Source organism: Musca domestica, unplaced genomic scaffold (assembly GCF_030504385.1).
Source record: "Musca domestica strain aabys unplaced genomic scaffold, Musca_domestica.polishedcontigs.V.1.1 9, whole genome shotgun sequence".
NCBI lineage: Eukaryota > Metazoa > Arthropoda > Insecta > Diptera > Muscidae > Musca > Musca domestica.
In genome coordinates this window covers 20,664,864-20,691,388 of record NW_026712435.1, presented here as the reverse complement: position 1 = coordinate 20,691,388, position 26,525 = coordinate 20,664,864, and the positions used below count along the sequence as shown (strand labels likewise).

Here is a 26,525-nt window from a genome sequence, read left to right as displayed (position 1 = left end):
TTGGTTCGGAAGCTAAGGAAGTGGATGAAAGTAGTCGGTATAGCCCAATCCTGGTACGTCGCAATATTTATATCAGACTTAGGTCAGATGTGAAATGGACAATATTGGCCCACTCCTTCGGTACTTTCACTATAAAGGGTCCACATTTACAATAATCATAAGGCATGCCAAAAATATTATAATAAACTGACTTAGGTATGTAAATTAATTCAATGTTAATTTATTTATTTTTTTAAAAATTTGTGATTGCTGCTTACTGCAAGCAATCACGTCTTTATTGGTTAAGGTTCCGGACTACAAAGTGAATAATGAAATAAAACTACCCTAACTTATACTTTGGATTCATGCACCCAGATGATACTGGACACCTGCTCGTGTTGGCGATGGAATGTTGCTGTCTGCCTGTTGGATGTTGTTGTCAGTGTTTCGGTGGGAACTGCAGTGTCAGCAAAATGACACGCTTATACTTTGGTTGATGAATTCTTTGGGTTGCTAATGTTGAATTTGAATATGTCTGGTGTTAACTCCTCCCCTCTTAAATACAATCGTCCCGATTGTTCAAAATGAATGAATATTGTAAATGCTGGATGTTTTAGTTTCTTTCGAAGTTGTAGGTAAATTTACTTCCGCAATCTCTATTTCATCTCCTGGGGCATCTTCGATTTTCAGATTATTATTTTCGGAGTTTTTTGCATATTTTCTTCTCAGTGATATTATTGTTATAGTTGTAAGGATTATTGCAGAAACACAACCGATGCCGACTGCTAAGGTACCTTTGGTTTCCATAGATCGTATTCGTTCGATGTTCTTTACGTTCAACTGTTTAAGCAGCTCCAATGATATTACTTCTTCTAATTTGTCTTTTGGACCTTTTGGTTGCAAAAAGGCGGGAAGAGGTTTATTGGCACTTATTCCTCTTGAACTGTAACTGTGGCCATCGATTCTTATAGTGACGTTGAAATGTTTGATGAGATAAGTCCCGTTTAAAAAAATCTGCTCGTTGTCTACACTGATAGCGCCTTGATATTGGTTCAGCAAGAGCAAGTCCGATCCGATCTCTTCAATTGTTGGTATGTGTTCGTTGTTTATTTGGGTGCATTTCCCTACTCTACTTTTGAACAAATTAGTTATACAATTATCATTTCTTAATGAAATAAGCTTATCTCTATTACAAATTGTTATGTCGTAATTACTTTTACATTCTGTTTTTATTCCAAATAATTCTTTATTACATTCCAAAATTTTTTCGTATTCAATTTTATCAATTACATCTCCAGTTTTTATAGGTTTTATGAAATATACTTTACAAACTTCTTCTTGAGTTACAGGGATACTAAGGATGTACAAAATTTCTCGTTTATTTGTAACAATTTTTACGGATCCAAAAGTTAATAGTTCATCTATCGAATAAGTAGGAATATTATATTTTTCAAAAACAGTGTTTATTTGATCGATTTCGATTTTAGAAAGCAGAAATGAATTGACGATATTAGCTTTAGCCCACTGTATTGCAAACTCTACGTTTTGTAACTCTTTTTCAATAAAATTAAGTTTTCTTTCGATTTTGGATACTACTTCATCGTTCCACCCTTCCCTTTTTATTATTTCATTCGTCTTATTAGTTATTTCGGTTATTCTTTCCGAAATTAATTGGTTTATTATCAGCTGTCTATTGTTATTTTCCAAAATATTGCCAATTTTCTGTTCTAGGATCTGAAAATCATGACTATCTGGACTGCCTGCAATCCACTTCCAAGCACTTCCTATGAAGTCTATCGATCTTTTCTCTCTGTGCGGCATCAGACGGTCTAATAGTCCATTGATGTCAATTAATTGTTGCTTCATAAATGGACGGAGAGGATGGTCTAGGTTCACGAATTTGTCTAGAATGTGTTCGGTTTCACGAGTGAGGTTTTCATACTGTTCAAGATCTATTGAATGAATTACTTTAAATGTCCCGTTCTGTTTCCTTGCTATTCCATTATGAATTGAAATGAGTCTTGCGTTCGAGTAGTCGAGGATGCTGAAGTCAGCCAGGGCGTTTCCAGGAAACAATCTGTAAAATTTAGGATTTTATTAATTTCTAATATGGCTTTTAGCCCTTCCGCTTTCGGTCAAAACGGTGGTATTCCTGTTTTCCTTAACTATTTCTTCTTTGTAACGGTCGCTTAGTTTCGTTCCTAACCTTTTGTTGTTGCTTACATAAATTAATTGTCCGGGAATATAATCCTTAACTGGTCGTTTCTTTTTGTTATGATACGTCAAGTCGTTGGCCTGTTTCTGTCTGAGTTTGTCAACAATATTCCGTCTGGTAGTCTCTATGTCTTGTGGAGAAAAGTCAATTGTGCGTCCAAAATACAAATCAACAGGTCTTCTATTCACCGTGGAGTGAATCGAGTGATTGTATTCATTAACAGCCCTCTCCAGTAATTCCTCAAAATTCCTAGATGTTCCATCACTTTTCAAACATCTCATTATCTCAGCGAGGGTAGAATGAAAGCGTTCTATCTGTCCGTTAGCCTCGCTCCTGTAGGATGGGGTCGTAAAAATATTTATTCCTAATTCGTCCTTCATCATGAATAATATCGAACTGGAATTTAGAGACGGTTCGTTGTCCATTACCACATTCTTCGGAACTCCGTAAGAGAATAATAATTCCCTCAGTGGTCTTCTAATAGCCTCAGTAGATCTTCCGTCTAGTATTTTCACTTTAACGTACTTTGAGAATTTGTCAATGGAGGTCAGAACTAATTTCCTATCTGTAGAGAATATATCAATATGAATAGTATGACCTGGGTAATTTGGAATAGGCGTCTCACAAAGGTAAGGTTCATTGGGATGTCTCTCGTATTTGTTTTTCTTACACGTCGTGCACAGTTTTATAATTCGCTTTATTTTTCCCGACATCCCCGGAAAATAATAATTTTCCAAAATCTGTGTTTTGTTCTCTCTGTCGTTCCTATGGGCTCTGTTGTGGGTAACAATAATTATTCTTTCCTGGTCATTTTCTGATAATATATCTTCTACTACCTTCTGAGTAAACCTGCATTTGTACTGGCTAAAATGGAGTGGATAAATGTTCTGAATTTTTCCCATTATTTGTTCGGGTGCCTTGATTCCGTTAATTACAGACGGGTTCAAATACCTCTTCAAGATTGTTTGAAGTTTTCGTTCGTCATAATGTGGTTCAGTAATTGTGTGTCGGTGGATGCTTGGGAAAACAACATTGAACTGGTACGTTGATGTGTCATCCACACTTATGAGAAGCTGGTTCTTGAAAACATTAATGGGTGACTCAACACTGGGTATAAGGGTCTCTGGTGAGCTCTCCGCACTATGCTGTGTGGGAGTCAGTGAATTAATCGGAGTAATAGCATTATTGTCCTTCTGTACCGTTCTAGACAGAGCATCTGCTACGACATTCTGTCTTCCGGGTTTGTACCGCAATTCGTAATTATATTCCTCCAGAGTACATTTCCAGCGTTTCATCTTCGCATTGCTATTTTTGTTACTAATGGCGTAAGTGAGGGGTTGGTGGTCGGTATAAATTATAACTTTCTTCGATCCGTATAGATAATTCCTCAAGGTAGTGAGGGCCCATATGATGGCCAACATTTCCCTCTCATTTGTGGCGTAATGCTCCTCTGTTTCATCCAGAGTTCTTGAAATGAATGCAATTGGTCTTCCCTTTTGACTCAACACTGCTCCAAGAGCGACACTGGAGGCATCCGTCGTTAGGTCAAAATCTTCTCTGAAATCTGGATACGCAAGTATCACATCGTTTGAAACCAATGCATTTCTTAGCTCGTTGAAAGCTTCTACGGCGGAAACATCTAATGTCACCGGAATTTGACTGGAAGCTGTCTTTGGAATTCTGCCTTCCTCCCCTCTGAGGAGCGATGTTAGCGGCTTTGCTACATCGGCATATCCCCTTACGAACCTTCGATAGTAGCCCGAGAGGCCAAGGAAAGAACGAAGTTCCTTAAGTGTCTTAGGAATCGGGAAATTAAGAATGGCTTCCACTTTCTTTGGGTTGGTTTTTATACCATCCCTCGACACAATAAATCCCAAAAATTCCACTTCTTGTTTAAAGAATGAACACTTGTCCAACTGGATCTTCATATTAGCGGACTCTAGTGTTTGGAAAACTTTGTTTATGTTCTCGGCGTGTGACTTCTCGTCCTTGCCAAAGATGATAATATCATCGATGTAAACAAAACAGATTTTTCCAATCAATTCTCTGAGTATATCGTCCAGCGTTCGCTGAAATATTGCTGGCGCGTTCCTCAGGCCAAATGGCAGTCTCGTGAACTCGTACTTGCCATTGTTGATTGAGAATGCGGTTTTCTGTCTATCCTCCTCCCGTAGGGGTATTTGATGGAAACCGCTTTTAAGATCAATGACCGTAAAATATTGATTCCCCCCTAGGTTAGATAGGACTTCCGTCACCTCGGGAATCGGATATTTATCCGGTATGGTGACGGCGTTGAGCTTTCTAAAGTCAACGACCAAACGATATTTTTTTCGACCAGAACTGTCCTCCTTTTTGGGCACTACCCAAATAGGGGAGTTGTACGGGGATCTGGATGGTCTTATGATGCCATCCCGAAGGAGACGACGAATCTCTTCCTCCACGACATCTTTTAATGCCATTGGGTAAGGATAACTTCGCGTATAGATTGGAGATTCGTTTTCAGTTCGGATTTCTCCAACCACAACAGAGGTGTATGTTAATCTCTCATCCGGATCTGAGAACAGGTTCCGGTGCTGCCTTGCAATATTATTGAGAGAACTCCTCTGACTTAATGATAGATGATCAGCCTCCAGCTCCAGACTATTAACATTCTGGGATATTCTCTGTCTAATGGCAATTTTCTTGCCACCTCTTACTTGGAAATAATCTTCGGAAGTATGAATTACTGCCGATAATTCCTTCAAGCTGTCATTCCCCAAAATCCCGTCGAAAGATACCAAACCAGGTAGAAGGAAGAATTTTAGTGGGACGTCATTGACGCCGAACATGTTAAGAAGAGTGTGGTGTGAAACTTCCACATCGCCGCCTACAGATTTTACGCTAAACCTATTGTCATTCAACTTGGGTCTCAGGACCAAAGTTGGTCTTATATAATTTTTACTGCTTCCTGTATCCAATAAAAAGTCTAATGTCTTCCCGTCCCTCGTTTTGACTTGAAAGTATGGCAACGAGGAACAGTTTAATCTAAAAAATTCATATCTATGAAGTTGGCTGGAATGTCATCGGGGTTACGTTCCTGGTAATCGTCCGGTATTATATCCTGTTGTCCGTAATTCCCTGTGTCATTTTCGTCTACTGGCTGATAGTCACTGTTGTCTCGGTAATCGTCGATATTTGGGGATTGGTTCTCAATATCTGGGTATTGATTATCCACGTTTACATGAAAATTACGCTGAATCTTATTCATAGGAGTCTGTACCGAAAACTGGGCAGGTCTTTTAAAATTCTGGTTCTGTTGGGGTCTTACTTGTATTGACCTGTCAATATCCATGGGTTCTGGCTTACTCTGGTTATTGTAAAATTGTGAGGGAAATTGCCTAAATTGGTTCTGAGGAAAATTCTGGGTTCCCGTATAAGGACGAGTGATTTGGTGTCCTCCCATCTGATTTCGTTGAAAGAATTGCTGAGGACGATGAACAAATGGTTGTCCCCCAAACTGAGGACGCTGATTCTGCATATTCAAATTGTTCGGAAATGGAAAAGCTGGGGATACTCTAGGCCTATGAGTCGGAATATTTGCCAATTCTGGGTAAAATTTCGAACCAGTTGACATCCTCAATGGTTCCTGTCTATGGCCTCCCTTCTGGGCATAATCTCTCCGAAATGCCATATTGTCTAGCTTCAAACAAAGATGTAGAGCCTCTGGTAGAGATGTAGGACCCTTGACACTGAGCAGCCTAGGAAGGTCGCCGTTCAGGCCTCTTATGAAGGTATCAAGTGCCTTCTCTCGATATGTATTCGTCATGGCTCTGAGACTACCGTCGTCCAATTCCAGGCAGGAAACCTTATCCAAAATTAGAGATAGTGTTTGATAGACGTCCTGATAGAACTCTGTGACACCTCTGTGCCCCTGACACAAAACATTCATTTGGTACTCTAGTGTACCTATATCTCGTTTATCCGCGTAGTGCACCATCAGACATTTGCGTATTTTGGCCCAATCCAATGGAGTCCTATAGGATTCTAAAGCAGTATCGGCCTCACCTATAATTTTCGTACGAATTGTATGCAAAATTGCGTAGTATTTCCCGGTACCACGAAGTGATGAGTATAAATCAATCACCCTTTCGACTGATTTCCTCGAAGAGCTGAATTCTCCGGGTTTTCCCGAAAATTCCCTCAAGGATTTCACTATATCTGGAACTTTGTCCAGTTCCTCCAGTCTCGAGGAGACTGTTCCTACCGGTATGTCACTACCATCGTCAAACGTTTCGTCTCGTCCGGCCAAAAGGTTTGTAATCATTCGTGTGATTTCACTTCTTTGTCTGTCCGTGAGTGCTGAACTACCTGATGTAAGGGTGTTTGCCCTTGTTTGAGTCTCCATGTTATTTGAAGATGGATTTATCGTAATTCTATTTAATTTTGCGGCAATATCATCCACTGATTCTAACATTTTTTCTCTTTATCAAAAGGAAAGGTGGAGCTATCAAAGTTACGTTATTTATCAGTATTGGGAACAAAAAAAAATTTCATAGGTAACAAATAACTATAACTATAAAATGTTAGGAACTAAATTTGTTCTTAATTTGAATTCTTAAAGTTATTCTTACAATAGCAGCATCATTAGAGTCTGGAGTAGCATCCTTCTAGTACAGATGAGATGAGATGATCGTTTTTCTTAGTCCTTTCAAAGTTTTCAAAGTTTTGTTGTGTCCGATTTTTTTCACTTTTATTTATAAATTGTTAAAATATTTAATATTGTTCAAACAATTTTTTATTTTAATTTTTATTTCTGTCTTAACTTTATTTTTATTTATATTCATTCAAACTTATTTAAATTGCTTTATTTTTTATCTCTTTTTTTTATAATTTCTCACAATTGTTTCTCTTTTATTTCTCACTTCATTTAATTTACTTTGCATTTAAGTTTTCACAAGTTTTTTTTTTTTTTTTTTTTTTTTTTTAGGTTTTCATTTTGTAATTATCATTTTAATTTCCTTTATTTTGATACTTTTTTTTTTATTTTTTTTTTAAATTCTCACTTTTTATTTAATTTAATTTACTTTGTTTTTTAATTTTTCAGGAGTTTTTTTTATTTTCTTTAATAGTTTTTCATTTTTCACAATTCTTGTATCAATGTTTTTATTTTACTTTCACTTTTTTTAAAATTTTTATTTGTAAACTACCGTAATCTAGTGATCCGCGTCGCGGGCTTTAGGGGCTGTAACATAACGTTACGTCCTTTTCACAATTAAGTTACTGGGGCGCCACCTGAAGGCTTGACTTTTGTCGGAAATCCTTTCTTCGGGTTTCGAGTACCTGTTTAAAAACAGGTCCCTGCTCTCGGGCGCCAATTAATTCAATGTTAATTTATTTATTTTTTTAAAAATTTGTGATTGCTGCTTACTGCAAGCAATCACGTCTTTATTGGTTAAGGTTCCGGACTACAAAGTGAATAATGAAATAAAACTACCCTAACTTATACTTTGGATTCATGCACCCAGATGATACTGGACACCTGCTCGTGTTGGCGATGGAATGTTGCTGTCTGCCTGTTGGATGTTGTTGTCAGTGTTTCGGTGGGAACTGCAGTGTCAGCAAAATGACACGCTTATACTTTGGTTGATGAATTCTTTGGGTTGCTAATGTTGAATTTGAATATGTCTGGTGTTAACTTGTATACTCTCGACAGGTACTTTTTAACTTATTTCAATATTCTTTTCTACTTTTTTTGCCTGCTGCTGGTATTGAAATCAATCTTGTGATTTGTTATTAAACGTGGAATTATATTTTTTACACGATCTACAAAGTTTAGCTTCAAAGCGGACTTCTTTCATCAATGACTGAATTTTGGTAAACAGGGTTCAATTAAATATTTTTTGAAGGCTCTCCAGGATTTCGACATAGCCTAAATATTATACAAATGCCCCATAAACTCAGCATTTTCTTTTTAAATAATTCCTCAGTGATTTTCCTCTGAATTACACTTTATTTGGGTCCTCTGAATTTGGAACACTCTGAAATGTTGTTGTAGTAATAGTCAGTCGTATTTGTAGCATGAAAAACTAATCTAAATGTAAACCACCATGTCAAACAACAACATTTATAAACTGAAATCGTATGTATGTGAATGATGAAGGGACATTTATACAAACACAAATGTGAAAGAAAAAAAATAAAAATAATACTGGAGAACAAAATGAGAAGAAGAACAAATATTTGAAATACAAATGCAGGTCAACCAAACCCGCACAAAACTTATTCCGGTCAACATCTTTATTTCCATTCACAATGAACTGCTATAAATATCGAATATATTTTTTCCCAATGTAGATAGTAAAAAATGCGTATAATAAATCGGGAATATATTTTCAAACCATTCGGAAAATTGTCAATCTATATATAAACTTATCCAACAATGTCGATTGTTTGTCCACCAATGTTGAAAATGTATCCAGTAAGGCGAATAATGTATTTGCTAACGCAAAAAACCCTATTTACCAACCTGGGTAACTTATCCACCAACCTGTATAATTTATCCACCAACCTGGATAATATATCCACCTACATGCATACGAATGTGGAAAATTTATCCGACAATATGAATTTATAAACAAATATCGATAATATTTATCCAATATGGATAAATTAAACATTACCGTGGGTACTGTATCCACAAACGTGGATTAATCATCCAAAAATGTGACAAATACATCCACCAACGAATAAAATTTATCCACAAACGTGTATAATTTATACAAAGACTTTCATAATTTATCCAAATACGTGACTTATCCACAAACGTGAATAGTTTACCTACTAACGTGGATACTGTTCGTGGATGATGTATCCTCCAACGTGAATAATATATCCACCAACGTGGATACTTCTTCTCCAACATGGACAACTTATTCACCAACGTGGATATTTTTTTATCCACCATCGTGGGTAATTTATCCAGCAACGTGTATAATTTATCCACCAAATTGGATAATTTATCCACCAAATTGGATAATTTTTCCGCAAACGTGGATAATTTATACAAAAATGTTCATAATTTATCAAAAAACGTATCGTGGGTAATTTATCCATCAACGTGGATAATTTATCCACCATCGTGGATAAGTAATCCACCATCGTGGGTAATTTATCCAGCAACGTGTATACATTTTCCACCATCATGGGTAATTTATAAACAAATGCGGATAATGTATCAACGAACGTAGATTATGTATCCACCAATGTGGATAATAATGAGGATAATTTATCCACCTACATTGATAGTTGATCCAGAAACCTGGAAAATTAATACACTAATCTAAATAATTTATCCACTAACGTGTATAAGTTATCCACTACCATGGATAATTTACGACAACTACCAACTTGGATAATTTTTATACCCTCCACCATTCTATGGAGGATATATTAACTTTGTCAATCCATTTGTAACTCCTCGAAATATTTATAATAGACCCTACAAAGTATATATATTCTGGATCAGCGTAAAATTCTAAGACGATCTAGTGATGTCCGTCTGTCTGTCTGTTGTAATCACGCTATCTTTCGAACGAATTGAGATTGAAGGCTAAAATTTTGCATACATGCATAGTTTACTAGTAGACAGGTTAAGTTCGTAAATGGGGCATGTCGGTCCACGTTTTCGTATCGGTACCTCGCGATATTCGACATTTTCATGATTTTAGCGACATTATTTACCGGAATTACTTAGAATTTCGTATTTGAAGTTCGTAATGGGTACTACAGCCTACGTATAGCCTTCATATAACGATACCTCCCGATATTCGGTATCTTAATGATTTCAGCAACATTATTCACCGAAATCGTTTCAAATTTCATACTGGAAGATCCCAATGGGTACTACAGCCTATAGCAAAAATTGTGTATGCAGGTTCAGATCTTCGTATAGCCCCCATATAACGGTACCAGCCGATATTCGGTATTTTCATGATTTTAGCGACATTATTTACCGGAATTATTTCAAATTTCGTATTTGAAGTTCGTCTTCGTATAGCCCCCATATAACGATACCTCTTGATAGTCGGTATTTTAATGATTTCAGCAACATTATTTACCGGAATCGTTTCGAATTTCGTATTGAGAGATCTTAATAGATACTACAACTTATGGAAAAAAAATTCGAATGCAGGCCCACATCTTCGTATAGCCTCCATCCTTCTCCCGATACTCCTTTTTTTCATGATTTTTGCGACATTATTCACCGTAATTGTAACAAATTTTATATCTGATGTTCGTAATGGGCCTACAGCTTATGACAAAAAATTTCGTATGCAGGTCCACGTCTTCGTATTGTCCCCATATAACGGTTTTTATTTAAGTGGTAGTTTTCGGAACTTTTTTTGAAAATTTTCAATTTCTTTGGAAATGGTAGAGGGTATTAAAAGTTCGACCCGGCCGAACTTAGCTGCTTTGTTACTTGTTTCTTAATGTTCTTATTTTTTAATTTTCATACAATCGGATAGTACATCTTACAATATGGATAGTTTTTTTTTCATAAAATTGAATATTTCTCAACAATGTGGATAATATTTTCCGATAATATGGATAATTTATTTATAAAAGTGGATAATTTTTAAACGAACCTGGCGAATATTTTAAAAATGTTATAATACCATCAACGATAAATTATACAGCAACAGGGATTCAATTGCTGGTATGATCCCAAAGTTTACCCCATTGTCTTTCAATGAAGTGTACATTCACGCGGACTCAGTAAACCCAACGCTTATATTATTTTCCTTTCAAAATTATGCAAAAAATAATACCCTATTCACAGAGTTGTATAGGGTATAACAAACGCTTCCCTTGTCCCAATTATATGATCTCATTACAAACATCCACATGTGACTAATACTAATAAAACCAAACAACTATCTTAACATTGTACAACTTGGTTGGCCTGTGTCTTCGATTCCTGCCCCGCCCTCTCAATATCACCATGCAAATACTTTTAATATTTAGTAAAAGAAAAACTAAAAACAAATAATTTAAAATTCGCTTATTACATAGATACAATAATGTTCTCTCACTAAAATTTATTCTTATTTGTAATTATCGATAAGTTAGACCATTGAATGTATTTAGATTTTTAAGTTGTAAATCAAATTCTGTTAATAATTCTTCAAATGCGTACTTAACTATATATATATTAAGTACCTACACACAGACACACTTTGAAATCTATTGTTTTCTATTTATAACAATTCTCATATTCCAATTGCATAACAGCTAAGCTAAACAGGCAAATTATGTTAGTTTTCATCCAAACATATTTATAAATTTTTGAAATATATACAAAATAAATATATATATACATATATATGTATAAAATAACAAAAAAAAAAAAAACAAAAACTATATTGATTGTTGTTTTTATTTGATCGATGCAGTTTACTTACTAAACTATGTTTAAATTACAGGGTGAGATAAAAAAAAAATTCAACAAAGTCAAACGCCATAATTTTTACACTTTTTTAATTTTATTGAATGAAAGCAAAAAATGTCGGAAATATCATAACATTTTAGAACAAGTTTATATTTATTCGAATTGGTCACCTTTTACACGAATTATGGCCTTCAAACGGCCCTTGAAATCGTCAAACGCTGCCCGAATGTTGCTCTGCGGTATTTTGGCCCATTCCCGGCGAAGCGCTTGCTTGAGGTGACTGACACTTCGGTATTTTTGGTGCCAACCTTGCTTTCTAAAATACTCCAGACACAATAGTCCAACGGATTGGTATCCGGAGATTTTTGTGGCCATTGTGCGCTGGAAATGAAGCGAGGAACCTCTTTTCGTAACCATTCTTGGGTGGAGCGTGCTGAGTCCTGTTGGAAAGTCCAAGGTCTGCGGCCAAAATGTTTGCGTGCCCTTTAATACACCCTCCAGAATAATATCGCGATAATATTAGGCATTTATTCTGATGCCACGGTCGCTTAATACGAGCGGAGAGCGACCATCGGCTGTTATGGCGGCCTATACTATTACCATGACCGGCGCTTGAGTTCTGGTGGCTACGTACGCTACCAGTGTCACGGTAACAAGCGATGGTAGAGACACAACAGATTTATTCACATTTAAATGCTGGAGTGCTCTAACGATAGCCACTTGTGATTTTCCAGCCAAATATAAAGAAATCACACTATCACGCTTGAATTCCATCACAAATAACTTTTTTCTGGAAAATTCTCACCAAAAATGCTTTGTACGCTTGTAAACAATATAATGAGCTATCACTGGAATAATTTTACCAACTGTCGGACGAGTGGCTTAGAAATGACAGCAGTTTGAAGTTGGTTGCAGTTTTTTCATCTCACCCTGTATATGGGAGCTATAGCTATATCTGAATCCTCCGAATTCGACGTACTTGCTTTTGACTAAAGTCAGTCTAATATACCAAAATTCAGGACTTTTTGACAAATTGGCCATTTGGTGCACAATTAACCCGAAAATGGTTGAAGATATATGTGGGACCTATATCCCAATCTGAACCGATCTTGAAAAAATTTTACAATGGTATTTCCGAACTCTATAAGATATCTAATACCAAATATCATTGTTGTCCAATGCATATTACGAATGTGAGGGACTTAAACTCCAAATCTGAACCGATTTTCTGAACCAAATTTGGTTTGCTGGCTTCTAGGCAGAATTCGGTGGGATGTATCAAAATACAGGTCATTTGGACTTACATTATCCATTTGGTGCACAATTAACCCAAAATGGGTGAAAATATATTGGAGCTATATCTAAATCTGATTCGATTAGGGTTCGTCCTTGGGCTAAACAAATATTGTTTACAAAATTTCATCTCAATCGGATAATAAATGCGACCTGTATTTTTTTTTTCACAAAAATACATGGACGGACGGACTGACATGTAGAAATCGACTCAGAAAGTGATTCTATGGAGTTCCTCAAAAGTAACTATGGGTCTCCTGTAACAAACAAATGCACAAAGACATAATACCCTTACCACTATGTGGAGTAGGGCAGCCAGCCTCACAATATATGCATTTGTAGTGGTATGAGGCTCTCTCGCCCTGCCAAATCAATGGCAAATGAAAATCTAGAGAGAAATTACGTGTGCTTTGTTTATACTTTTTCGTTCGAGGATCCTCATAGCTGGTGAAGGGTATAAAAAAATAAAAAAAACGTCTCACTTTAATTCCAAAAATGAAATGACTCCCTGTGCGACCTCCTCATAGACCATGATCAATATGACAAACTGAACAAAACCCAATGCGAATTGATAAGAAAATATACACAGACATACGTCAATAAATTGGATGAAAATGAGCTTAATGTTGAAACAATTTCAAAGGCAAGCACTTCTACGAAAGTAATCAAAAGTGCTACCGGACAAAATGGCAGGTTGGCATCACCGATGCAAAAACAAACAAAACAAAAAAGAGATAACTTGTTTTTTCGCATCGCAAATACAATTCTTCCTAAACAAATCAGTCTTAAATCTGAACTCAGGGAAATAACATTGTTAGTCACAAACCTACATAAAATCCCCGCCAGCAGATCAAAACAAAATGTTAATAAATTCATTCATGAGTATATTTTTGTTTATGGGAATGGCGAACGGTGTGCCATTCAATATAAAACCTAAATGTTTGGAATCAACTCCGGTGGATGGACAATCTTCCCAAGAACAGCAAGGACAAGTAGTTTGCACTGATATACAAGAATTGAAAGATGTAAACGGACAAAGAAACTGGAAGCATTTAATTGTTTTCAACGAAAACAAACAAGCATTTCAAATTAATGGTAAGTATTTTGAAAATCAATGGAAATATGTGTATTTCGAATATTTATTTTTTGGCAGACATCAATAGCAATTTTAGTGCTTTGGAAACATTGGACTTATCCCAAATTGGCGAATTAGAACTCAACGATGATGGCTTCAAAGCAATGCAGAATCTTTTGTTTTTGAATATATCAGGAACTGGCATAGAATCGCTCAGCGGCATACATTTTTCCCCCTACAACAAACTGGAAAATCTCGATGCTAGTTGGAATACCTTGACGGAGTTGAGTTTTGACTTAAAAAGCAGATTACTGTATTTACAGTATGGAAACTTTTCACACAATGCGCTAACGAAAATCGAGGAAGATGACTGGAAAGTATTTCAAAAATTAAAATGTCTGCATTTGGACAACAATGAATTGAAAACCGTCAGTTTCCATGATTATCCGCAACTGCAAGTGCTGACTTTAAGTGACAATCAAATTGAAGAGGTAAGTGATACTTATTTAAAATTATGCTGTGCGACAAAATTCAATTTTTCAATAATTAAAGGGAAGTTCTGGCAGATTATGAAAATAGAGCTAAGAATAATGAAGACACGTGTATCGGCGTTTTGAAAGTTCACATCGAAAATTAACCAAAGTATAGGGGACTAGTCCGCCACTCTTCCACAGTTTCGGAAATTTTCGTATTGAGATTTCTCGGAATTTGTGCTTTTTATGTATATAGTGTCTTCGAAAAGGGCCAAAAAGTTGCCTTTATGGTCCTTAAAAAAAGGTGAAAAACTTTCTTTAAACTTGCTACGATCAGTCAAAATATTCTACAAAATTATTTGTCATAAAATTCTACTATAGGTTTATAAGACGAGGCAAGAGTCTAAATCTTAACTAAATGCCTGCAATTTATATATTAACCAGTAAAGAAAGGTCAAAAGTCGGGCGGAACCGGCTATATACACCACCATGCGTATATCGGAGAACTTTATTTGAATGCGTATCAAGGTCATAATTTGGGAGCTATATCCAACTCTGAATCGATTTTCAACAAAATTTTGCGGAGGATTTTGTACCTCTAGTACCAAATAATATTAAAAATTATGTATTGGAACAATAGATATACCGGACCGAGTTTCACCAAATGAAAAAATTCGGTTGAATATGAAAAAAATCTATCCAATTTGGGCTGATATTACATATGTGGTGTACAATAACCGTAAAATCGTATGAAGATCTATATCGAAGGTATAGGAAAATCTGAACCGATCTCGATAAAATTTGCTAGAATTATTTTCGATCTGTATCTGATGTCCGGTATCAAATATCATTGTTTTGGAGTGTGTATTACGCATGTGAGGGACTTTAGCATTAAGGATATATATATGTGAGCTATATCCAAATCTTTGCAGTTCTCGATAAATTTTTGGAAAGGTTTTTTTTGAGCTTTATAAGATATCTGGTACCAAATATCATTGTGCCGAATGCATATCATGAATGTGAGGGACTAAACATCAAATCGGATGAAACATATATATATGGGAGCTATAGCTATACCTGGACCGATTTCCTTCGAATTCGACGTACTTGCTTCTAGACTGAATTCGGTCGAATATACCAAAATTCAGGATTTTTTGACAGATATTGGCCATTTGATACACAATAAACCCGAAATCTGTTGAAGATATATATGGGAGCTATATCCAGCTCTGAACCGATCTCGATAAAATTTGGCAAAGGTATTACCGATCTTTATAAGAAATCTGGTACCAAATATCATTGTGTCGAATGCATATTACGAATGTGAGGGACTTAAATGCCAAATCGGGTGAAACATATGTATAGGAGCTATAGCTATATCTGAACTGATTTTCACAAAAATTGATGTACTTGCTTTAGACTGAATCTCGACTGATCTCGATAAAATTTGCTAGAATTATTTTCGATCTGTATCTGATGTCCGGTATCAAATGTCATTGTTTTGGAGTGTGTATTACGCATGTTTAGCATCAAATCGGATGAAACCTATATATGTGAGCCAGAGCTATATCTGAACCGATTTTTTCCCAATTTAATGTACTGTATTCGGTCGGATGTACCAAATTTAGGATTTTTGGACTGATATTGGCCATTTGGTACACAATTAACTTGAAATCGGTTGAAGACATATATATGGGAGCTTTTTCCAAATTTCAACAAATCTTGATAAAATTTGGCAAATGTATTTCTGGGCTTCATCTGATAACTGGTACAAAATATCATTGTTGTCGAATGTATACGTCTGAACCGATTTACACCACATTTGAAGTACTGGATTATAGGATGAATTCAGTCGTAATTGCCAAAATTCTGTCCATTTGGGCTGATATTAGCCATTTGGTGCACAATAAACTTGATATCGAATAAAGATATATATATATGGGAGCTATATCCTAATCTGAACCGATCTCGATAAAATTTGACTGATGTCCGGTACCAAATATCATTCTCCTGGAGTGCATATTTCGCATCTGATGGATTTAAAACCCCAAATCGGGTTTATATCTGAACCGATTTTCTCCAAATTTGATTTACTTGCTTCTAGACTGAATTCGGTGGTATGTACCAAAATACAGGTTATTTTGACTTATATTAGCCATTTGGTGCACAATTAAGCCGAAATCGGTTGAAGATATATGGAAGCTATATCTAAATCTGATCCGATTGTCACCAATTTCAATAGGGTTCGTCCTTGGGCCAGACAAATATTTTTTGGACATTTTCATTTTAATCGGATAATAAATGCGACTTGCTTTGTTCTCAAGAACACATGGACAGACGGACGTGCATAAATCGACTCAGAAAGTGAAAAAAATTCATTGTCCAGCAGTTTGTAAACAAACAAAATGGTCGTGTTTACTTGCCAAAGAGGTCAGCTGAAAATGTGCACCTTCTGTTGGCCACCAGAACTCAAGCGCTGGCCATGGTGATGGTGTGGGCCGCCGTACCAGCACCATCGCACTCAGCACGCGCCACACAAGAATGGTTATAAAATGAGGTTCCTCGCTTCATTTCCAGTGCACAATGGCCACCGAAATCTCCGGATAACAATCCGTTGGACTATTGTGTCTGGAGTATTTTGGAAAGCAAGGTTGGCAATAAAAAATACCAAAGTGTCGATCACCTCAAGCAAGCGGCCATAATTCCTACCAAAGGTGACCAATACGAACAAATCTAAACTTATTCTACAATTTCCGACAGTTTTTGCTTTAATTCAATAAAATTTAAAAAAGTGTAAAACTTAAGGCGTTTGACTTTGTTGCAGTTTTTTATCTCACCCTGTATATGCATACATACTCTTTACTAAAAAATATATTGCCTTTTTTCAGCTTACGGTCAAATCATTCAGTGGTCTGCAAAGAATGGAGGAATTAAACATAACATCAAATCCTTTGCGCCACATTGGAAAGCACACTTTCAATAGCATGACACAATTAAAAGCTCTAAATTTATCTGCGAATAGTTTGGAACTTCTAGATGTCGACGTATTTGCAGGTCTCAATCGATTATTGTGTTTAGATTTAAATTCCAACGACCTCAAAGAACTGGCGGAAAACCAATTTCAATATTTAATTAAACTGCAATATTTAGACTTGAGTCGTAATCGTTTGACGGCCCTTAATTCGACCGCTTTTAAATATCTTTTATCGTTGAGAAAACTCTATCTACATGAGAACGATTTGAAGGCGTTGACAACGAATACCTTTGCCTGGTTAACTGCCTTAGATACCCTGGACTTGTCACAAAATTCACTAGAATATCTGGATGCCGACTTGTTTGGCTCGTCGACATTGCCACGCTTGAAGAAACTTATACTGAAAACGAATAACATCAAACGTTTGCATCCGTTTGCCTTCGCCTCTCTACCATTCATCCAGTATCTTTCGTTGGGCAACAATGAACTTACCACATTGGATGTCCGAATGTTTGCCCCAATGCGACGACTGGATAAATTACATTTGGGAAATAATCTTTTGGAAGTCATACCGCCCGAAGTTCTGGACAGTCTAACCGATGTTGGTGAGTTACTCATAGACAATAATCGCCTTTCTTTTTTGCCCGACACCAATGCCACCTTTCCGCGACTACGAAAAGTATCAATGAGGGCAATCCGTGGCAGTGTCCTGTCTGAACGAATTGATGGAGTTTTTGGAAATACGCCAAATAAGCTATGTCCGTGATCATAGCCCGTACTACAGTGGAAAGCGGCCGCTGTGTGTTGTCACCTCTGTGGATGCATGTGTTAAGGATATTAGCTTGGTGAAAGAATATGGAATTGAAGATATATATAATACGGCATAAACCGTATTGTTTAGTTTTAGTTTCATGAGATTATATAAGACTACATAAACTTTGATAATGAACATTTTTTTAATAAATAAGTATTGTAATCGATATTGTTTTTTTACGGGCCAAAAAGTCAGTAACTTTTAAAGAGAAGGAGAACTTCCCAGCTGAAGAATGTTACTATTGTATTTTAGATTTTCTTTTTTTTTTTTTGAAAATTTGAATAGGTTGTCATTTGACGAAAAATAAATTTTGCATAAATTAAAAATATAACATTTATTTCATTCCGTTTGGAAGCTACAGTGATTTGCACAGACAGAGCGAACTGTAGCCCCTTCACTGTGGTGAAACGAAGACATTAGAATATATGTCCGAACTGACCTGTTCCAAGCTGTTATTTCCCTTCTTTACCCTCAGTCATATGGCTACAGCGGGTAATATCATTTGATATGGCCGAAACGTGCCTAATCGAAATAACTGTTTTAGACCTTCCCTGTGGACCAAATCCGATTCAGGTCATTAGGAGTAGATCTAGGGGTGTCCCACTGTCTGGCTGGCGGGTGCGCACGATATCATTCGAAGGGAGAATCCGGTTTGATCCAAACGTGGAACATCTTAATATTATTGCCAAACATAGATCAAGTTCGGTGATGAACAATATAGGTCCACTCCATTTAGTATCTCCATCACAAAAGTTCACAATTTTCCGTATAGAACAAGAAAGGATCAATTTTGTTCAAATTTTCCAATATTTGTATAAGTGCTATGTCATGTGCGAAAAAGAACAATATCAACCCACTCCATCATGTACCCCCCACACCAAGACCCCAATTGGGAATAATTATTATAACTCTTATAAATACGAAATAAGCATCCGATTCTCTTCAAAATTCGCACATCTCAATATTTATACCAACACAAGATCTATGTGAAATCTGACCCAATCCTTCTGGCACCTCTCCCACAACGGGTCAACATTTTAAATAATTACATCTCCAACAAGTCAACTAGTATCAGTCGGTTTTGCCCACAGATTATACCCCCAGCCTTGAGGGGGTATAAATCTGTGGTTCCGAAGCATTTGGCTAATACTGACCAATTCGTATCTGACCTAAAACTCATATAATATTACAACGTGCCAGATTTTGACTACATCGACTACTTCCTATACTTTATATGAGATATTTGCAATTTTTGGGGAAATATGGAAATCTGCGTGAGGTAACAGATATAGCGGATCGAAGTATTCTGTTTTCATACTTCATCTAATAAAGATAAAAAATCTAACATTTATATCCAATTTTATGCGAAATCATAAATTCCGATAAATTACATATCTATATCAGATATCTGGTTAAGAAAAATATAAGTATTGGAAATTGTGACCCTTTGTGGGTGAGGTACCAGAAGGGATTGGCAGATGATCTTCACAACAGATTTGATGTTATCAAAAATGTTTGTATGTGTGAAATTTGAGGAGATGGATGAATGGATTTGGATGCTTATTTAGCTTTCTTGAGCGTATTGTTTTTCAAAATCTCGAAGTCTATGTGGGGAGGCACCAAAAGAAATGGTGCGATCTCTACAATCTTTATAACAAATCTCGTGTTGATGAAAAACATTGAGATGTGCCAAGTCTGAATGTAATCGGATGTTAGTTTCGTGTTTTATGAGCTTCATGAATATTCAAAATTTAACCCTCTGTGGGGGAGGTATCAGAAGGAGTGCGCCGATATATTCCATCTTCACACCACATCTTGAAGAAGGGAAACACATGTTTATTTCGGATTTTATAATCGTTTTTGTTGTTCAAAATTTTAACCCTTTGTGGGGGAGGTACCAGATGGAATGATCCGATCTCTACCATCTTTATAACAGATTTTTATAAATTTTTAATATTTTCATTTTTAATGGCTAAAATCGGCAAAATACAGAAAGTCGTTAGGTACAGTTATATGGGGTCTGTACTAAAATGTGGACCACTACAGCATATTTTTAAAACCAAACATTTTTGGACATAAAATTTTATGCTGATCAAGAATATTTAGATTTTATGGGCTCTAAAATGTTTCTTTTCTGGGAGTTACATACGGAATGACAGTGTTTTATACACCCTCCATGCGTCGGCGTAGTTGGGGGGCCTATAGGGCCTCCTAAACAGTAGATGTTTAAATGTGTAGACTTTAGATCGTTCAAAAACAAATGAAAATAGTGTAATTTAATGATACAAAAATCTTTAAATAGACAATAACCTGGCTGTTCATAGAAGTGTGTATTACATATGCTTCGTTGAATTACCCCCAAAACTTAAGAAAATAACTAATAAGTTTAAAAGCCCAACTTTGAACGCATTCGTACAAATGGAACGAATTAAGACATTTAAAAAAAGAGATAATAATAATAATAATAATATATAATAATAATAATATAATAATAATAATAATAATAATAATAATAATAATAATAATAATAATAATAATAATAATAATAATAATAATTAAATGAAATCCATTAAAAATTCGGTTAAACTCTTAAAAATACAGAATATAAGGAGTTAGAGTAATTTTGGGGTCTATACGAAGTCGTGGACCTGCAAAGTCACTTTTCTGTCCCATTACAAAGTTTAAATACGAAATATGAAATAATTCGGTGAATACTCAGAAAAAAAAATCATCAAAGTACCGACTATAGGGCTGTAGGCTGTAGTATCCGTTACGAATTTTGAATACCAAATTGAAACAATTCCGGTGAATAATGTCGCTTAAGTCACCAAAATACCGAAAATAGCAGGTACAATTATATGAGGGCTATACCAAAACGTGGACCTGCATGGTCCGTTTAAATACCAAAAGTCCTGCATTTGTTCGGAAGCTAAAGTGATTCCCACAGACGTATAGACGGACAGACATCGCTAAATCGACATAGAATTTTATGCTGATCAAGAATACATATAGTTTGTGGGGTCCAAAATGTATATTTCGAGGTGTTACAAATGGAATGACAAACTTAATATACACTCCATACTATGGTGGAGGGTAAAAAAAACGCTACTCTCGGAATTCCCCGTTGCTATGATATGAAGTACTTGTTTAGCGCCATCTACATAAACAAATACAAATCAAATTTAAATATTATTCGTGCCTATGGTTGTACCGTACATGGTGGTTGCTGTATTTGCTAGTTTATGTAATGTAAAAAATAAGTTGTGTATTTTCTACAATAGATGTCAGTAAGATATTGGATTTTATACCCTCCACCAACATAGTATTGTGGCTACATTAAGTTCGTCATTCCGTTTGTAACTCATCGAATAATAAGTTTAGACCCAACAAAGTATATTATTCTTGATCAGCGTAAAATTCTAACACGTCCGTCCGTCCGTCTGATGTAATCACGCTACAGTCAAACGATAATGATAGGAAGCTAAAATTTTGCATATATCTGTCTTTTTTTTCTGCAGGCAGGTCAAGTTCGAAGATGGCCTATATCGGTCCACGATATCGTATAGCCCCCATATAATGGTACCCTGATATTCGGTATTTTAATGATTTTAGCCACATTTCCCAATGGTAAAAAGAATTGTCTATAGGTCCACTATATAGTATATCCCCCATATAATGGCACCTCCCGATATTCGGCATTTTTGATGATTTAGCCACATTTTTCAATGGAATTGTCTGAAAATGTACACAAGGATTCCTTTTGAGTACTTTATCCCTGGAAGAGAATTATCCATATCGGTCCATGATATCGTATAGCCCCCATATAACGGTACCCCCCGGTATTCGGTATTTTGATGATTTTAGTCTCATTTTTTCAATGGAATTTTCTGAAATTCTAAACAAGGAGTCCCTAGTGGGTATTTTATGCCTCGGAAGAGAATTATCTATATAGGTCCAGGATATCGTATATCCCCCATTTAACGGTACCACCGATATTCGGTATTTTGATGATTTTAGCCACATTTTCCCATGGAAAATTTTTGAAATTTCACAGATTCTTCCAAATGGTGGAGCGTATAAAAAGATTGGCCCGGCCGAATTAGCTGCTGTTTTACTGTTTTTTTTTTTGCTATTTTTGATCAATATTATTATACCGAGTGAATATGAGAGAACTTAAATATTATATCCGAAACAAATATATTGTACAAATATATATGAGAGGCATAGCAAAATTTGTTAAAAATCGAATAACAAAATTCGTCATTCATTTTCTTGGCCATTGATGTAAAAAGTTATAAAAACCCAATTATTTTTCATATAATTCCAATAAATGTATTTTTTTCCTTCTTTAATAATAAAATATATTAATCAATTATAATTAAATTTGTAACAAATATATTAGAAAAGTATAAGCGGATTCCAACAATGATCGTATGAATAGCAACTTAAAAGAAAATAAGTAAAATCCACGTTAAAGTCGGCCGCACCGAACTTGTGAAAGTTCGGTCCTCCACCATGAGGTAAAGAAAATCTGAAAATTGGGTCCGCTTTCATTTTTGCAAATGAAATCGATTGGCAAAAAATTCGGTAAATTCGATTCCTTCCACAGCGGTTAATATGTATTGCGAGTTTTAAATGCCAAATTGAAAGAAAAAAGGTGAAATATAATTGTGTTAAACAATTAAAAAATAAGTTTGGCCGGGCCAAACTTTAAAAACATCCACCTTTGTATAAAAAGTATCTGAATTCAAACGTGTTCCACTTTAAACTACAAATACCATTAAGACCGTTTATATGTGCGCTATATGAAAACATGGAAACGTAAATATGTTCCCCACAGGAGCTATATAGTACAAATACCAATTTTTGTACAATCCCTGAAAAAAAGGGACAACAATCATCAGAATCGGAAGGTACCGTTATATGGGGACTATACAAATCGTGGACCTATACATACAACTTTCGCCACCGGAGCTAGAACATATTACGAACTACAAATACCAATTTTCAGGCAAATCCGCCGAAAAATCATCAAAATACCGAATATGGTAGGTGTGTGCGTTATGTGGGGGGCTATGCAAAAAGTGGAACTATACATGCAATGTTTCGCCAACGGAGCTAGAACGCAATATGACAAACAAATACCAATCTTTAGACAAATCCGTGGAAAAATGTGACAAAAATCATAAAAATACCGTATATTAGGAGGTAAAATCGTGGACCTATACATACAATGTTTCGCCACCGGAGCTAGCCATTAAAACTACAAATACCAATTTTTAGACAAATTCGTGAAAAAAATGTGGCGAAAATCTTCAAAATAGCGAAGTTGGGGGGGTAACATTATATGGCGGCTATTCCAAAGCTTGGACCGATATATCTCATCAATATCAACAAATTGTGCCAAATTTTTAAGCTCTACGTCAAATAATGTGCGTTGTATCGTGATTTCAACAGACAGACAGTCAGACGGACATTGTTAAATCGACTTAGAATTTTATACGGACTATGAATATATATACTTTATGGGTCTACGACGAGTATTTAGGGATGTTACAAACGGGATGACAGAGTAATATACCTTTCTTTCAAGGTGGAGGGTATAAAAAGGACAATCAGGACATATCGCACGAAATACGAAGCAATTTTTGACCAATGCCGCAATTCAATAAGTCCTTATTTCATCGACAAACCAGTAAGAAAGTCCTAAAGTCGGGCGGGGCCGATTTTATGATACCCTACACCACTTTGCTAATTTAGTTGAGCTCTTCTTAATATTAAAAGTTTTATGGGAGAATTCAATCATACACGCTATGATTATAATTATAATTTAAAATTCAAGGACTAAATATGCCGAAGCATTTGTATCTTTTAAATTCGGACTTGTATTGCCCATTTGGTGCGAAATTAATTTGAAATCGGATAAAAATATATATGGGAACTATATCCAAATCTGAACCGATCTCGATAAAATTTGGCAAAGATATTTCTGAGCTGTATTTGATATATTTCCCCAAATATTGCTGTTACAGAGTGTATATTACGGCTGCGGAGGACAAAATAACAAATCGGATGAACAATATATAGGGAGCTTTAGCTAAATCTGAATAGATCTTCACCAAATTTGGCATACTAACTTCAATTCGGTCGTATGTGCCAAATTCCATTCCATTTTGGCAATATTAGACGTTTGGTGCACAATAAAAGGTAATCGGACGAAGTTATATATGGGAGCTATACAAATCTGAACCGATCTCGATAAAATTTAGCAAAGCTATTTCTGAGCTGCATTTGATATATTTCCCAAATGTGTTGTTACAGAGTGTATATTATGGCTGCGGAGGACAAAATAACAAATCGGATGAACAAAATATATGGGAGCTATAGCTATATCTGGCATACTTATTGCAGGCCTAATTTGGTGGTATGTATAAAATTCCATACTATTCGGGCTGATATTACACGTTTGGTGCACAATATAAGGCAAATCGGACGAAGATATATATGGGAGCTATATTTAAATTTTTACCGATTATCTCCAATTTCAATAGGGTTCGTCCTTGGGCCAAACAAATGTTGTTTGAAAATTTCATCTCAGACAGATAATAAATGCGACCTGCATTTTGTTCACAAGAATACATGGACAGACTGACGGACAGACGGACTGACATGCATAAATCAACTCAGAAAGTGATTCTATGGAGATCCTCAAAAGTAACTATGGGTCTATCTCGCTTCCTTCTCCATGTTATAAACAAATGCGCAAAGACATAATACCCTTACCAATATGTGGGTAGGGTATAAAAATAACATTTCATTTTGCTGGACTTTGTTTTTCAAAGCTAATTCACCAATGTTGAAAACATTAATTTTGCCAAGAATGCTGATTAGGACTCTCTACATTAAAGCAACGATGTGTATACATATATTACGATTTATCCATACCAAAATAATGTAAGTGCGAATAAATTAAGTTATTTGGGTTTTTTTTTTTAAATTACATAACAAATGTTCTTGAAATTGTAAATGACAACAACTTAATTGTTTGCGATGTCGATAATAGAGACTCAATGAGAACGTTAACAGATAGTTGTGAAGAAAACAAATGATGGTTTGTTCACACATATCAAGGAGTATACATACTATGTATGTAGGTAGAGTTGAAATGAAATATTAGAGTGCCACACACAAGTTCTTAGACAACATTTATTTGAATATCCTAAAGGCAATACGATTATTAAATACATGTAGGACTATAAATTATGATAACTAGGAGTAGTATAATTTCGTTGAAACATGTTTATACCCTCAGCCATATGGCTACATAGGGTATATATCATTGATACGGCCAAAACGTGCCTCATCGAAATAACGGTCTAGAACCTAGGTCTCTTTGGACCAAATCCGTTTCAGAACATTTGGAGTCAATCGGGCGATGTCTGTCCGTCCGTCCGTCTGGCTGGTTGGTGCGCACGATAAGGGAGTATCCGAATTGATCGAAATTGGTACATCGCAATATTATTGTCAAACTTAGATCGAGTTCGGAGATGGGCAATATCGGACCATTCCTTCTTCCTCTGGTACCTCCCCCACAAAATGCAATATTTAAATAATATTTAAAATAATTAACTGCACAGAAAGAGAAAGGATAATTCGATTTTGCTCCAACTTTGCATATCCTAATATTGCATCAATTCTAGGTCAGGTGTGAAAATGGACAATATCGGTCAATTTTGAATAATTACAACTCTTATAAAGGTGAGTCCGATTGTCTTAAATTTCACACATCCAATATTTTCTTAACACAAGGTCGGTACCAAGATGGAATACGGGTCCACTCCTTCTGGTACCTCCCCACCAATGGTCGAAATTAAATAAAAAACAAACGAAAAATATGTTCAGCACAGAGAGAGAAGCAATAATCCGATTTTGCATCAACTTTGCAAACTAATATTTGCGTGAGTATATATCAGGTGCAAAAAGGATCGTATCGGTCCACTCCATCAAGTGCGTCCCCCACAAAGGTAAACATTTTGAATAATTATAACCCTTCTAAAATGTGATGTAAGAATCCGATTGACTTAAAATGTCACACATCCCATATTTATAACCCAAGATCTGGTGTTAAGATGGAATATATCGGTCCACTCCTTCTGGACCTCCCCACAAAAGGTCGAAATTGTGAATACAAAATGAACAATATTGGCCCCATTACTCAGAATACTGCATAGAAGGTCAACAATTTGAATAATCATACACAAGTCAAAATATATTT

The 26,525-nt window shown here is 35.8% G+C and overlaps 1 protein-coding gene across 1 annotated transcript in view; it reads left to right on the top strand.

Annotated features, from left to right (window-relative positions):
- The first annotated feature begins 13,464 nt into the window (after positions 1-13,464).
- LOC131800600 (protein artichoke-like) overlaps positions 13,465-26,525 on the top strand; it is a 28,125-nt gene continuing 15,064 nt past the window's right edge. Inside the window, 5 exon segments of the mRNA XM_059131649.1 lie at positions 13,465-14,009; positions 14,068-14,480; positions 17,351-18,119; positions 18,122-18,142; positions 18,145-18,317. Coding sequence (XP_058987632.1) covers positions 13,775-14,009; positions 14,068-14,480; positions 17,351-18,119; positions 18,122-18,142; positions 18,145-18,317 — 1,611 coding nt within the window. The 5' untranslated portion in view covers positions 13,465-13,774.